This window comes from Silurus meridionalis, chromosome 9 (genome assembly GCF_014805685.1).
Source record: "Silurus meridionalis isolate SWU-2019-XX chromosome 9, ASM1480568v1, whole genome shotgun sequence".
NCBI classification, from domain to species: domain Eukaryota; kingdom Metazoa; phylum Chordata; class Actinopteri; order Siluriformes; family Siluridae; genus Silurus; species Silurus meridionalis.
Genome location: NC_060892.1, coordinates 6,448,129 through 6,467,130, shown reverse-complemented (window position 1 = coordinate 6,467,130; position 19,002 = coordinate 6,448,129). Strand labels below are relative to the sequence as shown.

The 19,002-nt window shown below is 37.0% G+C and overlaps 1 protein-coding gene across 6 annotated transcripts in view; it reads left to right on the top strand.

Moving 5' to 3' along the window:
• Positions 1-433: 433 nt before the first annotated feature.
• atp11b (ATPase phospholipid transporting 11B (putative)) overlaps positions 434-19,002 on the top strand; it is a 63,855-nt gene continuing 45,286 nt past the window's right edge. For 4 of the 6 annotated variants that reach the window (XR_006926999.1, XR_006927000.1, XM_046858207.1 and 1 more), the window contains exons 1-4: positions 434-754; positions 15,244-15,360; positions 17,664-17,753; positions 18,604-18,684. Coding sequence is in view for 4 of the 6 variants with exons in the window: in XM_046858207.1 (XP_046714163.1) it covers positions 725-754; positions 15,244-15,360; positions 17,664-17,753; positions 18,604-18,684 (318 nt within the window). In the remaining 2 variants the exon portion in view is untranslated. The remainder of the gene's footprint in view (positions 755-15,243; positions 15,361-17,663; positions 17,754-18,603; positions 18,685-19,002) is intronic. The other 2 variants (XM_046858206.1, XM_046858204.1) reach the window with 1 other exon arrangement.

Genomic DNA, 19,002 nt, shown 5'->3' with positions numbered 1-19,002 from the left:
AAAACCTATACATGACAAAACAGACAAGACAAGACAAAAACAGACTATACAAGACAATACAGACAATATCAGACAGTATAGACAGTGTGGGTAATAAATAGGGATACAGATCAGTAATGTAATGTACATAAAGTGTGAGAGTGCATGGTAGTGCAAATGACAATATTGTGTGCCAGGTATGATAGAGAGTTTACTATAAAATAGAGAGTTTACTATAATATAATATGCACGGTATTGTTTTTAGTTGTCCAGGGCCAGGGAAAAATGGTATTGCGTAAAAGTGGTGCGTGGTTAAAAAAAAAAAGAAAAAAAAAAGAAATAAAAAATTGGGGGACCACCAGTGTAGTTGCTCGTCATTAGAAATATTGAAATCCACCAAATCTGGCAACTCTACAAAACTTATTTGGTTTGTTTTTATCAATCTGGCAACTCGTGTGTAATGTGTCGGAGCGGTTTGTTGTTTCAACATCATTCAGTCAGTGGAAGGGAAAGCGGTTCCACTTTACCTCAGACATGAAGGACTTATAAACTTATACCTTGCTCTTGTCTCCGTGTGTTCCGTAATGTACGAAAGGAGGATTTTGTGTGGAAGGAAAATATACATGTTGCGGAAATATTTCGGCGGAGAAAGAAGGAAAGGCGAGCTGGCTAACTTTTGCTAGCTAGCTAATCCCGTTAGCGACGCGTCTTATTCGGCTAGCAGCTGAGCTAAGCTAAACCTCGGATGATGCTGCGCTGGATACGGCAACAGCTGGTGAGGTTTTTGTTTTTACTATTAAAATAGACGATTAATTTTAATTTATATGTCGTTTAATCTTTCATATGGTGTTTTCTTTAGCATTAGCTGTGAAGCTTTCAGGAAAAAAAGTGTATGAGATTTTTGAGTGCTAGCTGTATGTCTAATTGAGTGTTATTTACAATATATATATATATATATATATATATATATATATATATATATATATATATTATTTGGGCTAACGAATATACGGGATAATAAAGTTAAAAAGCTCAAATTTAATCCTTTTTGTGAAGAGTTGTATTTTACCAACAGGGCACTAACTTACCCAATGACGTCACGCCTGAGTAGGTAGTTTTATGAAATAAATAATATTTTTTAATATCGTTGGTACAGTAAATTCATACAAAGTCAAACACAACATGAAAAAAAGCATAAATCTAAATGATAAATTATAATAAATATGTTCAGGCTCTGTTCACCTGATTAAGGTAACAGAAAGGCATCTAGTGACGTCACACCTGCACAATGTTATAGCAATTTTATGTAAATTAAACGAATACTAATTCCCCCCCCCATTTCCTAAGATTTAAAAAACAAAACAAAATGTTTTTAGCACTCAAAATATTATTGCAAGAACAATTTAATGGCCTCGTTCGAAGAATAATCCGGTATATTCGGTAGGATGAGTACAGGCTATGATTAAAATGTAGATTAGTATTTCAATGTAATTTATTAAATAGGACCGTTTATGTGCCGATGAAAGTCTGTGAGAAACGGAGGAGGAATAGTTTGCAATCGGTTTGCACGAGACAAAAACTGGAAATGCAAAAGAGCCGTGGCTTACCACAACTTCAGTTTGATCCGATCCGATCTTATCTACTGCAGTTCTTATGTTCTATCACGTTCATTTATTTGTGTTCAGAATTGTTTCATCTTATTTAGCTTTGAGGCTCAAAGTAGATTTGTAGTAAGGACTGTGCAATATGATGACATATGATCATAAAACTTTATTCTGAATTGTGTTGATCAAGGATATAGTATATATTTTTTCTCTTGACTTAAAGAAAGAGAATATTTAGATTCTGCTCGGGGGAACAACTGTTTATAGCTGCTGTGATGTATGTGATAATTTGGTTCAAGCATCTAACTTGACATTATGCGTAACTTTAACGTGTCTGTGAAGATTCTCAGTCATCCAGGTGCTGATATCTGGAAGTGGAGTCATGTCAACTGGACTTCTATTTGGTTAGATCGAAAAGTTTCACTACTCATCCAAGCAGATTCTTTAGTCAGACTGTTTGGGTGACATGAGTTAACTTCCTGATATAACTACAATGGGATCACATTTAACAGCCTTTTGGCTACTAAATACAAAGGGAATGGACTGACACAAATGAACAAAATATATAATAAATCATATAATAAGAAAAGCTTTCTTAAGGCAGATGGTCTGATGTTAAAGTATTTATAGGTCAATATATATATATATATATATATATATATATATATATATATATATATATATATATATATATATATATTTATATGTATATACACACCGATCAGAAATAAGTTTACCTGCCTAATATTATGTTGGTCCCTCCTTTGCTGCCAAAACTGTCACACGAGACTTCGAGCATTAACTTCTTCAGCAATTTGAGCTACAGAGTGAACTGTTGGATCGGACCACACGGACCAGCCTTCCCTTCCCATGTGCATCAGTGAAACTCAGCCATCCATGACCCTGTCACCAGTTTACCACTGTTCCTTTCTTGGACCACTTTTGATAGACACTGACCACTGCAGACTGGGAACATCCTACAAGAGCTGCAGTTTTGGAGATGCTCTGACCCAGTTGTCTAGACATCACAATTTGGTTTACTCTTGCCCATTTTTCCTGCTTCTAACACATCAACTTTCAGGACAAAATGTTCACTTGCTTCCTAATATATCACACTCACTAACAGGTGCCATGATGAAGAGATAATCAGTGTTATTCACTCACTGGTGTTGCTGTTATTCCTGGTCGGTGTTTATTATATACCCTGCTCATTTATGCAATTCTCCAATTACCCAATCGAAACACAACAGAACACAATAGCCAGCAGCACAATGCAATAATGTCATGGATCTACAGGCCAAAAGTGTTGACAAAATGGGAGAAAATGTTCTTGAATGGTTGTTGGTGCCAGATGTGCTTGTTTGATTATTTCAGAAACTGCTGATCTTCTGGGAATTTTAAAACAATAGTCCCTAGAGTTTGGGCTGGTGCTGGTCCTTTCAGAGTGAAGAGTCTTTTAGATAAGATACCTTGTTGATGAGCGTGACCAGGGGATAATGATCAGACTGGTTTGAGCTGATTGGAAATCTATAGTAACAATATAGTCAGTCTTTACCTCTGTGCTTAGCAGGCAAGTATCTCAGAAAGGACAGGACATGAAACCTTGGGGTGCATGGGTTACAACATTAGAAGACTACACCAAGTTCTGGGAAGATCAATAATCTTAAGTGCAGGCTTAACAAAACTGGAGATTTAAAGTCTAATTGTTTTTGGTGGCAAGGAATGGAACCTGGTGATTTTTTTGTATGTTTTCTGCATGATGGGATGCTTTTCTGTTCAACCTAATTGAAAAGAATGATTATATGCCATATCCTTTCTGAAAGCCCAATAACCAATCTGATCATTTTTTTCTTGACGTCTCTGATTAATAAGGCATATTATTTATTCCACAACAAACTGTCGCTCACTTGATGTTTCTTGAGATCTCTTGAGAACTCAGTGTTGTTTTGAGACTGGAGTGTGTAAAAGCGTGTGTATCATGATGCATCACGAAATGAAGAATCGTGATATCAGGAAGTACATAACAATTGATGCAGAATTGACAATAGCTGATCCGAAGTTGTACAGGTGGGCTGCGGAGACATTATTTACATCCGAGATAACGATCTACAATATGAAAAATTGCTCTGTTTGCGGTGTCTGTGAAATCAAATACTGACAGATTAATCTTAGATGATAAAGATAATTCTCGTGGGTAATTTTTTCCCTTCGTGTGCCTTTTAAAAGCAAAAACGCAAGCGTAATGTTATGCCCTGCTATTTTGTGGCTTATTAAACTCTAAGCGTTTGATTTCTCATATCTTATTAAGACTTCTTTTTCTTCGAGATGAACAACTTTCATTCTTTTCGTCTTTTCTGTCACAAGTCAAGCGTGAAACTGAGCTTCCTGGATGGAATCCTGAACATGAACAGAAACAGAAAGTGTTTCAGTGAGACTGGAATGTTGGTATTGAAGCAGCTCTGATAGCAATGCAGCTTCAAATAACAGACTGGTATAAATGCATTTGTTCTGAAATGCTGTCGTTTCTGACTCATTCACAGAGACTTGTGCTTGTTTACCATGTTTGCGATGTGTACATGTGAATAAAATCACAACATGGTTTTATTATATTTCAGCTTTTAGCCTTTTGTTTGGTTTTTGTTTTTTTTTTTGTTTTTTTGTTTTTTTTAAAACAGTTTCTATTCTCTGGTCTGTGTTTATTTTCTCTTATTGCATGTATTTCAGAATAACTAGAATGATTCCATGCTTCCTTCGTGTTGTAGTGTGCGCACACTGCTGAGGTCAGCGTGTTTTCCCATTGGTTAGAAGCAAATTTATTGTCACTTGACTTTGCAGCTATTTAATGAGCTTTTGTTGAGCCTGCAGGTAAAGACTGACTCACCTGACAGGTTTTCTGGTGTCAGTTTGTTGATGTTCCAGGTGTGTGCGTGTGTTGCCTCCATCAGGTCCACAGGTTATGCAGGATGTCAGCATTACAAAGGAAGAACCAATCTCAGGGGAAAATACCTGTCAGTGTGTGTGAACGAGGCATGGCTTGTGTGTCACTGTGTCTCGGGTGTGGTCCCTGTTAATATAAATGTAGGCCTGACCTGTTTGTCAGTCTGTGTGGAGAAAGCACGGGCCGTGTAAGCGTGGCTTCTGTGTAAAGAACTTGTGGCCTGGGTGATTGTCAGCCTCAATAAAGGACTCATGTCCACAGTGTGTGTCTGTTAACCACAGGAAAAAGGCATAGCCTCTGTGTTTGCCTGTCAGTCCTATTGAGGGAGGTGCTGTCTCTGTGTGTGTCTGTCAGTCCCAGTGAGAGGTGTGGCCGTCGTTTGCCTGTCAGATCTAGTGGAAAAAGTAATGGCTTCTGTATACTTGTCGGATCGAAGGTGTCAGAATAGAAGATGTGACCTTTGTGCTCCTGTCAGTAGTAGGAAAGGAGGCATGGCCCTAATGTGCCTGCCAATTGGAGTGAAGGAGGTGTGGCCTCCATGAGCCGGTCAGTTGTAGAAGATGCAGAAGATTTGCCATGTGGTTGTTAGATTCTTTCACATCGTATTTCCAGTAGCATTAGTTAATTATTAGTTAATAAAGGCAAATGTTTACCAATATGCAGTGTTACTTAATGTCACTGCTTATTGTTAGTCTAGTTCAATAAGATTTGGGTAAAATTGTTTAGTCTTTGATGCAATTACTATTGTGCGATTTAGAAAAGTATAAACATGTTTTAAGTAATATCCCGAAAATTATAACATTATAGTTATACATGGGGAAAAATCTGATTCAACTTTACTTCATACAAATTCATAATAATGCCAGTATCACTGTGTTAAATAAGGCAGCAGTCTTTAGGATTTGTTGGTGCCACTTTTGCTTTGCAATTTTGACACTAAAAGATTAAAGTTCTTTGCAGAGGAAACGACATAATGAATGGAGAGTACTTATCCATAAAACCGCAATAAATTAGGGCTGAAACGATTCCTCAAGTAACTTAAGTAATTGGAATACAAAAAAATCATCGAGGCAAATCATTTGTTTAGTCCATTTAACTACACACGGAGCATTGTGTTTCCGGACCATTATTACTGACGCACCACCCGCTAAACTCTGGAGCGCTCTGGACAGTTAAAATGGAGGAACAGGGAAAAAAACATTGAGGAGCAAAGAGAAGATTCATATGGAAGCCATTTTTTGCCACATAAAAAAAATAAGGTTGTCTAATTATGACTTTTTTTGTCAAATTTTGAATTATGATGTTTTATTCTTTCTCACAATTCTGACTTTATTTCTTGCAATTCCGACGTGTTTTTCTCACAATTCTTACTTTTTTTTCGCCTATCAAGCATCACCATTTCTCTAGTGCCAGAAATGTTTACACATTGAAAATGAAAAAACTCCAATCAATAGAATCGCATGGTATCAAACATTGTCTCAAGCAGTTTTACTGAATTTAAGAATCAAGGTAAATGATGTGTATTTATCTCTGATGAGCAGCCTGGGGCAACTATGGCAAGGAAAAACTCCTAGATGTTATAAGGAAGAAACCTTGAGAGGAACCAGACTCAAAAAGGGAACCCATCCTCATTTGGGTGATATCAAGAGCAACTCAAAATAGTTCAATATTTGAGATCATCATAGATCCAACACCAACTCCTTCATGCCAGAGCCTTCATGAATTGGGATCCAAATGGTGCTGGTAGGTCTCTAGATGGTTCGGGATGTTTGCTGGGTTGTCATCTACTTCTTTGAAGGTCCATAATCTTCATGAGGTGGAACACGACTGCAGCTGGTGCAACCTCAGGATGCCTCGAGATGGGTAGAGAAAGAGAAGCAGTGAAGAGGAATTAGCATAGCTGCTGTTCATAATATTAACAAGCACAAGTGGATTATGTTTGATTAGATGTACAGGAGCACAAGGTTATGATATGTGATGTGTGTTATGTGACTATTCCAAAGTTTAGGAGCTAAATTTGAGAGTTCAACCACCTTTAGTGAACTTTACTATTCTAGGAACTACTAGAAGTCAGGAGTTTTGAAATCTCAAAGAGCGTGATGGATTGTAGCATGTTAGAAGACTGGATAGATACATGGGAACTTAACCATTAAGGGCTTTGTAAGTAAGTAGCAGTAGTTTGTAGTCGATTGTGTGTAAGCAGTGTAGGGATGATAAGATTAGAGTTTTATGGTCATATTTTCTCGACCTTGTGTGAACTCTGGCTGCTGCATTCTGGACTAATTGTAGCTTGTTTATTAATGAAGCAGGACATCCACCTAGTAATGCATTACAATAGTCCAGTCTGGAGGTCATGAATACATGGACGGGCTTCTCTGCATCAGATATAGACATGTGTCTTAGCTTAGCAATATTTCTAAGGTGGAAGAAGGCTGTTTTTGTAATGTGAGTGATATGAGTCAAGTAAGTTGCTGTCTAAAATAACTGTTATTTTACTGTTGAGCTAGTATTTACAGTACTTGCTTCTAAATGCAAGTTGAATTGCTGGAGCTTCTGTGCATTGTTTTTTATGCCAATGAGCAAAATCTCTGTCTTATCAGAATTTAATAATGGAAAGTTATGCGTCATTCAGGCTTTTATTCTTTAACACACTCTGTTAATCGAGCCAATTTAGATGTTTCGTCTGGTTTTAATGAGATATATATTTGGGTATCATTGACATAAAAATGAAAGCTAATCCCATGCCTTCTAATAATATTTTCCAAGGGAAGCATGTATATTGTAAAAAGCAGGGGCCCTAGGACTGAACCTTGTGGCACCCCTTAATTTACTTGCCTTAACCTGGATAGTTCTCCATTTAAATCTACAAAATAGTAACGATCAGACAGGTAGGATTTAAACCAGCCTGTCCCTGAATGCCGATGCAATTCTGCAAGCGATCCAGCAGAAAGTCATGATCTATAGTGTCGAATGCAGCACTAAGATCTAGTAAAACTAACAGAGAGATGTAGCCTTGGTCTAAAGCTATAAACACTTTGTTTGTGATTTTAGCTAGAGCAGTTTCTGTGCTATGATTGGGCCTAAACCTGACTGAAACTGTTCAAAGATATTGTTTCTTGTAAGAAGAAGCATAACAGGACAGACACAATCTTTTCTATAATCTTAGAAATAATGGAAGGTTTGAAATGGGTCTGTAATTTAATAGTTCGTTTGGATCCAAATTAGGTTTCTTAATGAGGGGATTAATAACTGCCAACTTTAGGGGCTTAGGGACGTGACCTAAAGATAGCGAGGAGTTAATAATATTGAAAAGAGGCTCACCAGCTGCATGTAACACTTCTTTCAATAGTTTAGCTGGAATGGGATTTAACAGACATGTTGATTTGGTTTTGGTGATAAGATCATACAGCTCTTCCTGTAACTATACATGTAAAGCAGTGTAATTGTAATTGTGAAGCTTAAGGTGAGACTGGATCACGAGATACTGTCAGAGGTTGGACCACCGCAGTAGTGTTTCTAATACTTTCAATTTTTTCAGTGAAGAAATTCATAAAGTCCTTACTATTAAACTGTGATGAATATTTTTTTTCAATTATCTGATTTGTTGTTAATTTGGCCATTGTACTAAAAAGGAACCTCGGATTGTTTTGGTTGGTCTTTTATGCAATTCTACAAACCTCCAATTCAGTGTTTTCTTCGTCTTCTCTCCATATTACGGGCTTATGAGTATGACTATTATACCATAGTGCAGGTGTTTTTTCTCTAACCTTTATTTAATCTGATGGGGGCAACGGCGTCTAATGCGCTTAAAAGGAATTGGAAGGCTTAGTGTTTTAGAAACTCTGCATTGTGTTTTTGTAAGTTTTTCATGCCTGGAGCATTATTCTCAGAGACATGAGCTCATTGGGAAACAAGCTCCATTAATTTGATATAATTAATTGTGCTCCCATGTCTCATTAATGTATTGATTTATTGCTGTCTGTTTCATTTCACTTCAATGCTTCGTTTTAAAGATTCGTATTGACGCTGAATGTAATTTTACACACCCTTTCAGGTTTGCAGGAGATCTGTAGTGGTTTCAGTGTGATGTATACAAAGGTTGTCTTAATTTTTTTTAAACATGTTTTACAACAGATTTAAAGGTCCTGAAATAAAAGAATGATATATAACAGTGTTTCGTACAACTGTGCTGAAAGTCAGAGTGCAAGAAATGTTTCTGTCAGATTGTTGTTTCCACACTCGGTGATTGCTAAAGTCATGTGGTATAATGGTCATATGAGTACCCTGATTCAAAAGTAAAAAAAAAAACTATAATCTCACAGTGGAGCCTTGAAGGAATGAGTGTTGATTTGGCATGCAAACGTTATACATCCCAGCTGCAATTTACAATGAAAATAAATCGCAATAACACTTCGATCGTCCAGTCGGGGAACAGGCGTGGTCACAAAAACACACTGGATGGTGGAATTTTTCGAGAGTGATAATGGACAGAAAACACTACAGCATTGATACTTCTGCAAAATCATTATGTCTGCATGTCCAGCATTCTCGCTGTTGATCTACATATTAACAGCTACGAAGGGGCTTCCATTGTGTCGTAAAATTGAAGAATATAAGATTCATATCATTTATTCATTTATTTATGGAGCATCTTCTGTTTTATTATGAAGAGAAAGACGAAAGTAATTTGAAATGATTTATCAGTACGAGTTCAGTTTGATGGATGCTTAGTGATCATTGTATCTCCCCAGCATAGATTCCATTATTGCATTAGTTGTTTCACTTGTTACTTCACGAGTAAATATATTCCTGGGAACACAAAACGGTTCTCATATGTTGCTCTGACACTTTACGTAACCTGTTGGGAAATAACAAGTAAACTCATGTTGCGGGTGAAGAGGATAAAATAGTCAGTAGGCAGTAGTAGTAAGTAGAAAAGTAACTAAGTGTGTAATGTTTATGTCTATAGGCAAACTATGGAGTATACTATTTTATCTATATGCAAACTATAAAGTGTGCCATTGTATAAGAACATTACACCATTGAAGGCTTGTTTTAACCACCACAGGACACTATTTCTTAAAACATGCAAGATCTCTGTAGTAGAAATCTTAAGAGATCCTAAAGTTTCCTTTGTAAATAGCAGTGCAATCACCTTACTGCGTGATTACAAAAGGTTTCCGCCCAGCGCAATCTGACTTGTACCATGTAGAAACGACACGTTTTAGGTGGAGATACTTACTACTTTACTTTTTTTTCCAGTTCTTGCTTGCATTATTGCAGCTATCAACACTCGTTCCCTCACTAGCCGCTCTTTTCTTTTAGGAAGTTAGGCCTTGAGAAAACACAGAGTGTAAACTTCGGTCCCGAAGATGTCAGAAAGTGTTATAATTAATATAATAAAGGTGCTTTATACTTGTCACATGTACATTGCAGCGCATTTGCATATCCCAGCAAAACCCCCCCTGGAGCACAGAGCCCCAGACCTTCTGTTCAGTAACCCAGAGCTTTAATCAATGAGCTGCTACTTATTTTACTCCTCAATAAATGTTTTAAACATGCCCTCACACACAAATTAATGCGCCCTTTTTTGAGTAGTTACTATGAAACCATTAAAACAAGCACATATATTACAGGATGTTTTAATTGTGGTAGTTATAATAGAGATATTGATATTAGTAGTAATCATTTACTTTCTTTCTGAGCACCTTTAAAAACTCAAACAGACTGGGTATTTCCTTTTTGCTCGTTTTTCTTAAATGTAAATGAAGACGTTGCATGCAAAATGAATGTAAAACGAGTTTACTCACACCGAGATTTACTTTAAAGTAAAATCTCCTGGTTTGTCTGTTCATACATATATATCTATATAATGAACAGACAAACAAAGTAAACGACGTTGCACAATAACTTGGATACCATTTCAAGGAAACCTTTTTGAGGAGGGTGGAGTCTGTAATAAATGGCATAATGACTGTACTGTGTCAGTAAATCTTCTTTGCAACTATTCAAAAATTGTAATGCAAGTGAAACGATTTCATTTCCTGTGTGCATTGTTTTTGTGAAAGGCAGAGAGATGTCTAACTGGCTCAGATTTTGATTGCACCTAGTGTGTGTGTGTGTGTGTGTGTGTGTGTGTGTGTGTGTGTGTGTGTGTGTGTGTGTGTGTGTGTGTGTGTGTGTGTGTGTGTGTGTGTGTGTACTTTTGCGCAGTAACAAAAGCCAGCTAGGGCAGCTGTTGAAAGTGTGGGTTGTCACACAGGTTGGATGACGTGGCTTCCTCACTCACTAATTTCCAAAGAACAGAAACAGCCGATGTAACGTGTGCTCATTTCACTGCCATAAATATTGGAAAGGGAAAGCTTTTGCCGAACAGGCATTAGAAACATTATAGAAAACAAAAACAAGAGCCAGAAAGAAGCAAATATTTAATTGTAAATAATTGTAAAATTTTAACTAGGGCTACAGCGGTCGATTCTTTTAGTAATTGAGTATTCTAACGATTATTCCAACGATTAATTGACTAATCGGATTAACAGTCAACACAGTGTTTTCTTTGTTTTGGTTTGAAATGATCGCAAACTTCGAAAGGTTTCTGTCGTTTTCTTTGGCCTGAATCCTATGGAAGCTCGTTTCCTCCACAATTCAAAAAGTTTTTCTAATTCCGACCTTTTTTTCCCCTCGCAATTCTGACCTTATATCTCATAAACATCCAACATTTCTGGTGCATCCTCATTCTCATTTTATTTTCAATGTGTAAAGTTTTCTGGCACTATAGAGGTGACTCTGCCCGATTGGCCAAAAATTAAGTTCGAATTGCAAGAAATGAATTAGGAATTAGGGGACAGAAAAAAATGTATGTGCCGGAAACGGGCTTCCATAACAATCTTCTCCTCGCTCTTCGCTGTTTTCTCTTTTTTTTTATTAATTTTGTAGCGTCTTCTGTGTTACCTGTCCAAAGCACTCCCGAGTTTAGAGGGTAGTGCATCAGTAGTAATGGTCCACCGGAAACACAATGCTCCGTGTGTTGTTAAAAGGACTAAACAGATTTTTTGTAATCGAGTTACTCACGGAATCGTTTCAGCCCTAATTTTAACATAAAAACTTTCCAAAACGGTTGAAGTCGATGGATGGATGGATGGATGGATGGAGTGAGTACTTTATAAATTCCACAGGAAAATTCACCGACACACAGTAGAGTATAAGCAACAAGGAGGGTGAAATTATTTAAAAAATATTACGCACTGTTTACAATATTAAACAGAAATCTGCACATTAAGATGATTTACTGAGGTAAAAACATTGTGAAATATTAATAATAAGAAGAATGCTATGGACACCCTCCCCTCCCCTTCCCACATAAAGATTTTACATATTCACATATGAAATGTTTTTATCATTTTGTTCAGACTGATTCATAATGTTAGAGCAAACCTTTCTAATCACTATTATGTAACGATAAGAAAAGCTCACAGGGTGCTATTTTTATCATGTCATAATAGATATCAGCCAGTCAATTAGGATGAAAGCAAGCTCCCACTCAGTCAGGAAAATATCTGCTATTTGTTTGTTTATGAAACAATGAAGCACTGTGACCACTTTTACCTTGAGTTATAGCTTGAAAATGTAAATTTTTCAAATACCACAGTACCGTTCACAGACAGCACATGTTGGAAACAATTGCAGAAAATTTAGTATGAATTCTTCAAAAGTATCTGTCTTCTTATGAAGATGTTTTTTGAAAGCCAAATGTCCTTAAAATGTCATTGATATTTTAAAAAAATTTAATATGGAGAAAAAAAGCATTGAATCGTTATGTACTTTGCAAAACTAGTCTAGTTAGCTAGCTAGCTTGTTACATATATAACAAGCTAGCTAGCTAACTAGCTAGCTTTCCAGAGGCACAAAGGCACGTACACTTTCCCGAGGTTTTCCTTCATGTAGGAAAGGTTGTGAAAGGGGAACTGAAGAAACATTAGACAACCATATGGTTGGTCAGAAGAATCATGCAGGTTGATTATCATGTCACATGTCATTTGCACTGAATGGGATTACCTTAGTTCAGATGTTGCTGAAGTGGTGGCTCAGTGTCCCACATCTGAAGCATGGTTTTCAATGTAGTAACCCAACAGATGAGTCACGGTTACCATTTTAGTGCCGCTTTTGGATTCAAAATTTTCACCCTGACCTTTTGTTCCTTGCTCGTTTGTTCTTTTTTATCATCCTGGAAAAAGAGAGCTAAAAGCAAAGCAAAAAGGTTTCGCCCGTTCATTCTGCTTCATGAAAATGGTTCGTGCAGTCATATCGATCGGGCAGTGATTCAATTAGCATCCGTCCTTGGATTTAATTATCCAGACAAATGTGCAGTAGTTAAGTTAGAGTGAAATCTAAACTGCACCGTAATTCAGTTACTCGTGTAGAAAAGAGGTCACGTCCTTTCAAAAAACATGGCTCGTGTTTGCGTGGGATTTAATCTCCTTCAGGAACATTATTTCTGCCTGCCGTGCGTCGTGTATGACATACCGCATCCCTTCTTCAGGGACTGTAAATAAAAAGCCAGCAGTGGAATTCAGCACTAAGTGATTTAAGTCTGCAGTGCTTCAAACGAGACCTTTCCGTAATGAATTGTTCGGGCTGCTCTGCATCTGAATTAATAATGCACTTTTCAGGCCAGCACTCGGGCATGTTTCATCCTCAAGGCCATTTTTATTTTACGAGTCGAAGTAATGCGCTGTCATTTCTGCTCCTGAAGACCTGTCATTCTACAAGGATTAGAACTCAAAAAACAATCCAATCTCATTTCTTTGCCCCAGACATTACCTTTCTCAGAATTCCTGCTACCTTTTATAGTGGGTTTCATTTTTTTTATTGGGTCTCTATCTATGAGCTAAAATCTGCAGTAATTGATAATATATATAATGTGCAACACTTTGCTTTTAAAGCAAAATGATGCACAGTGGTCTGGTGTGATGTTTCATTATAGAGGCTATAAACAGCCGTCCCCCCCACACCAGCCGGTCTTTTTATTTTTCTCTTTCTTGAATTTAATGTTATCAAAAAAACCAGAAATGATCAATGAAATTATTTCAGCTTTTTATCTTTAAGCACTGACCCCTTCTGCAAATGTTAAAAATGTTTTATTTTATATAATAAAATATAAAAATTGATTTTTTTTTTTTTTGACACATGATGCATGTTTGGTATATTTTTATTGTATGGTATTTTTTTTTTATATTTTGTAATAATTATTTCCAAAGCCAGTGATGATTATTAGTATATCTTCAGTAATGTGTGCAAACGTGTAAAAGCATTAGTCTATTAGCATTAATCTGTTTACCAGGTGCAAGAAGATGGATAGGAATTGCCACTATTATGTGATTTAAAATGAAAAGTACAGAAAAGTTTGAAGATAACGGTGGCAGACGAGGTAACCGTTGACAGATAAAAGAGAGAGGTTTTATCTGGGCTGTAAGAAAGAGTATAAAAGGGCTGTGCATTTGCTGTGATTTTGGACACTTCCATGGCACCGTCTGACTTTGTCTCTGCTGAAGTAAAACCTGATTCTCTGACATCACAACCATGAACTTGTTTATTTTGTTTTCAATTAGCCGTGACACAGGTTTCATGTCCACTGCCTGTACAACTCCCTATTAATTAGCTGTTAATATCAAAGGTTTATCTATTAGGATAAGTGTGTTGATATAATGATCAAAGCTCTTTCCTCTTTCCGACTGTTCATTCCTTTCAACCTGGACTAAACAAGTCAGTCATATAGAGAGAGATAGTACATACCGTATTTTTTGGACTATAAGCCGCTACTTTTTCCCATGTTTTGAACCCCTCGGCTTAAACAACGAAGCGGCTTATTTATGAATTTTTCCTGGGTTTTTCCCGGTTTCACAAACTTCAAGCCAAAAAACTGAGCCCCATAACATTAGACCAATGAAGTTTCTGAACGGAAATGAAAAAACGCACCTCACCTGTGTTCTGAGCTGCAAGGCATCGGGAGAAAAAACTTTTTTTTTTTAAACGCACGACGATGCCAAAAGATAAACTCCCAAGTGAAATTGTTGTGAAAGGAAGGAGGAAGACAGTAAACAATGACTTTCATGGTCGGCTAGTGTTTAGATACAAGCCGTTGTAACGTGTTGAGTCTGGGTGAAGGGAGAGCTCACTAACTCCAGTTGTAAAAGAAATCATATAAGCACAGACAGGTTTCCAAAACTCGTGCTTTTTTATTTTTCTTGGCAACAGCGTTACGGGTTAGTCAAAGAAACTTAGAAATGAGCATCAGAAAATAATAAGGACATATTCCTTGGTCTTGCACACATGCAGTAATAGCGGAAAAATGCGGCGGCAGGCTATTCCCAAAATGCCGCTCTGCTCTTAAAGGAGCCACAACATATTTCACCAGTTACACCGTGTAACAGAAACTGTCTTTCGTTAAAGCCTGTGTAAAGTTCATTAGTTTCAATGTAGACACCTGTGGCTTATAGACAGGTGTGGCTTATTTATGTTTAAAATAAAAATCTTTGTCAAATTCAGTGGGTGCGGCTTATATATGGGTGCGCTTTATAGTCTGGAAATTACGGTATATAGGTTGATAAATGTAAAATACTCCCCAAAAAAAAAAAGGCCATTAGGGAGGAAGAAAAGATTTGTTTGAACTAACCAGAAGAGAGAGAGATCGCATTCTGAACTATTTGTGTCTCTTTCTTGCAGGGTTTCGACCCGCCGCATCAGAGCGACACCAGAACGGTTTACATTGCAAACCGCTTCCCTCAGCATGGACATTACATTCCACAGAGGTTTGCGGATAACAGAATCATCTCCTCTAAGGTAAGTCTGGGCCGAGACAGTCCCCGGATTACATAACCACTTCTGCAGCATGATGGAAAAAAAACGTATCTTTTATGTTTCATAAATGGGGTTTTGTTCACGTTGCCCAAAAGTGTTTAGCCTTATTCACAGTGTGGGGTCTTCAATTAAATGCATTGCTCTGCTTTAATAATCACATCACTATTGAGTGAATGAGTGTTTAAGCAGTTTTTTTTTTTCTTCACTTTTATAATTTACAGTTCTGATATTGTGACACACTCACACTCCACTTTATTAGGAACACATGCTCATTAATGCACATTATTATCAGCCAATCATGTGGCAGCAGCACAATGCAAAACGGGCCAAAGCGCTTCAGGTAATCTTAACATCAAGAAGATGACTTTCTGTGCCCTTGATGACTCTGTGACTTTGATTCTGGCAAGGATATTAGGTACCAGATAGACTTTGAGTATTTCAGAGCCTACTGATATCCTGGGCTGTAACAGTCATCTTGTGTATCTTCAAGCTAAAACACCTCGGATCAACGGAAAATCACTCTTTACCATTTTGGTGAGCAAAAAAAATCTCAGCCTGCACAAAACATAGAACACTGCGGTAGATTGGCTACATCAAGTGAAGACCACATTGGGTTCCACTCCTTTGAGCCAAGAACTGGCAGCTGTTATGCATTTGGGTGGGCCTGTGTTCTCTCTAGAGAGAGTTGTGTGTAAAATTCCACGGAGAGCAGCATTCTCTGTAACCAGTCTATATATCATCAACAACCAGGCCACAGTCGCAGGGATCACACTTCTGACTAATTTCTTATGTTTGGCCTGAATCTGCTTGATTTCATGTGTTGTTCCGCTGACACATGATTGACTGAGTACCAAACTGCATAATTGTGCAGGTGTACAGGTTTTACTGGTGAGTGTATATGTAAAAGAGAACATGAAAATAGGTTTTTTTTGTACACAGTTTTTTCCCTTTGTGCAGTGAAAACAATGTAAAGATGTAGGTTATGTAAACTACAATGGCTGCATTTACAATTTTTGTTTCTTTAATCATCAGTGATCACTGCGAGTGTTTCAAAAAGTGTTTGGGATTTCAACTTCGTTCAAGTGGCAGTATAGAGTGAAATAAAAGAGTAAAATATTAAAGCTCATGCAACTATTTTTTCCTTAGACATATTTCACAAAATTTGGACATTAAGTTTCAGTATTTACTTAATCAGGGAACGTAGTGCTGGTCAGTTTGACAATACAATATGATGATTGGGAGTGATGGCTTAGTGGTTACGGCATTGGATTTCGGATCCGAAGGTTGAGTTCAAATCAGGGTTTTCACAGGGTTTTAAAAAGTAAAAAAAAAAAAAAAGGAAATAATTTCAAACCTTAAAGTCTCAGATCATGTTAAACGGGTCTTAGTTTTCCGATGTCCATGTAACGCTACCACTGCTCATTAAAATGCTCTGGCAGCACTTTTTTAATGTTTTAGTTTTATGTCTTGCGAAAGAAAGTCCAAATATAATTTGCTGTATTATGACTAATAATGAGCCAACCATGCAACAGCCAATCAGCTTTCTGTTATTAGCCAAAATCTCTCTTATTTTTCAGCTATGGGGAAGTGCACTTTTAGCGATATTTGGCTTGAAATAAATGAATTTAGTGCTTGTTTAAGGCGAGCTGCTAACCACTTATTTGTGTGTTTCTGATGCCGTCTTAAATTTCATTCATCATGGTCTTAAAAAGACCTTAGAAAGTGAAGCCTGCAGAAACCATGTCAAATCCTAGCTAGAGCAAGCTGCCACTCCTGGATCCTGAGCAATGCCCTTTAACCCCATAGCTGCTTAGTCGTATGCATGAGATAAATTTAAGTCGTTCTGGATAAAGACATCTGCCTAATGTCATAAATGAAAATGTAACTACAAAATTTTTTTAAAGTTAATTTCACATTATTAATGTGCTTTTAAAACTTGAATTATACAAAGTATAATAATACTTTGTATAATAATAATTTAATTTAGTCTCCTTGTCACCATGAAGGGCGTAGATTTTATAATTGCAGGGCAAAAATCTTTGTATTTCATGACCAATGTTGTTAGAAAAACTGCAATAAAACCTATATATTGTAATATGTAACTTGAATTATAGTGATATACATTTTTTGACACATCACCCACCTATTTTTCCCTCTAACAAACCCCGCTCATGTCATTGTGTCTCGTTCTAAATATAGAAAAGAACTGTTTTAATTACTCTTTCTACTTTCCCTGCCTTATTGGGTGGAAAATCACTCACACAGCTTTATTGTTTTCTCCGCAGTACACCATATGGAATTTCATTCCCAAAAATCTGTTTGAACAGTTCAGAAGGATAGCCAATTTTTATTTTCTCATCATCTTCCTCGTCCAGGTGAGTCCCAGCCTTTCTCAGGGTTCATCATGACGTGTCTGTGTGTGAGACTGTGTGCAACTGTGTGTGAAGTGCTTTAACACATCCGTGTGGAATTTAGCAGGTGTATGAGAAACGGCTCCTGAATGCCTTTAATTGTCACAGCTCCCTGTTGCGGATCACGGGTTCCTCTGCTCGGCATTCTACTTCATTTAACAGTTTGATCTGAATCTATAGGTTTAATTCTATTTGTTTTTAAAACCGGTGTAATTTTGTTATCTGATTCCCTTTTGCAGGAATATAATTTTGCAGCCTTTATTTGATCATGCCAGTGCCCTTGAGCTGACTTACGCTCTATCAAATCTGCCATCTTAGAGTAAAGGTCATGAGAGTCAGATTTCCAAGTCCTCACTGAACTATGACTGAAATGGGAGCAAAATCACAATTGCTGTAGAAGAATTTCATTTTAAACAGACTCATAATACACATTCGTTTTCGTTAGAAGACAAATTGCATCCGATTTCATCTCCATTTTTTTGCTGGTGCAGTTTAAACGAAAAAAAAGTTTGTTTATATAAAAAAAAGTCTAATTGTTTGCAGCTTGCTGTGGTATAAGAAGAATAAAGCACTGGCTCAGGCTGTGTATGAGTAACTCTCATGTGTACATCACAGCCCTGTTTATTAGTTAATAGTTATAATTATATAGTAATCTGTGTTTGGCGTACTATAAAAGTATTTAGTATCTGCTGAAAGCTGTTTACAACTGGATATTATTATTATTATTATTATTATATTTGCCGATTGAGTTCATGCTAATGGATGTTGCAATTCAGTAGCGGTGGCTCGTATGACCCTATACTTCTTTCTGCAGTTAATGATAGACACACCAACTTCCCCTGTGACAAGTGGACTTCCCTTATTTTTTGTCATTACAGTAACTGCCATTAAACAGGTGAGTTTTCTGTGTATATACATCATACATCATACATGTATTCGTACCGAATTTGTTCGGTACATGGCTTTTTACGTGCGGAACATATTCAAAATCCAAGTTCCCTCGGGAAAGTATCAAGTAGTGTTTTGTCTTCGCCTCTCACTTTGAGTGCATTTATTATTGTTATTAAACTTAATATACAAACACACTACAATAGCAGGTGTATAAAAAAAGAAACTGGAGTTAGCGCAGTGTCACTGTGGCTACTCGCTTTGTGCATCTAGCGCTATGGATTCTTTAGTGTTTATTGTCCAGCTTCAAGAATTTCTCTCAAAA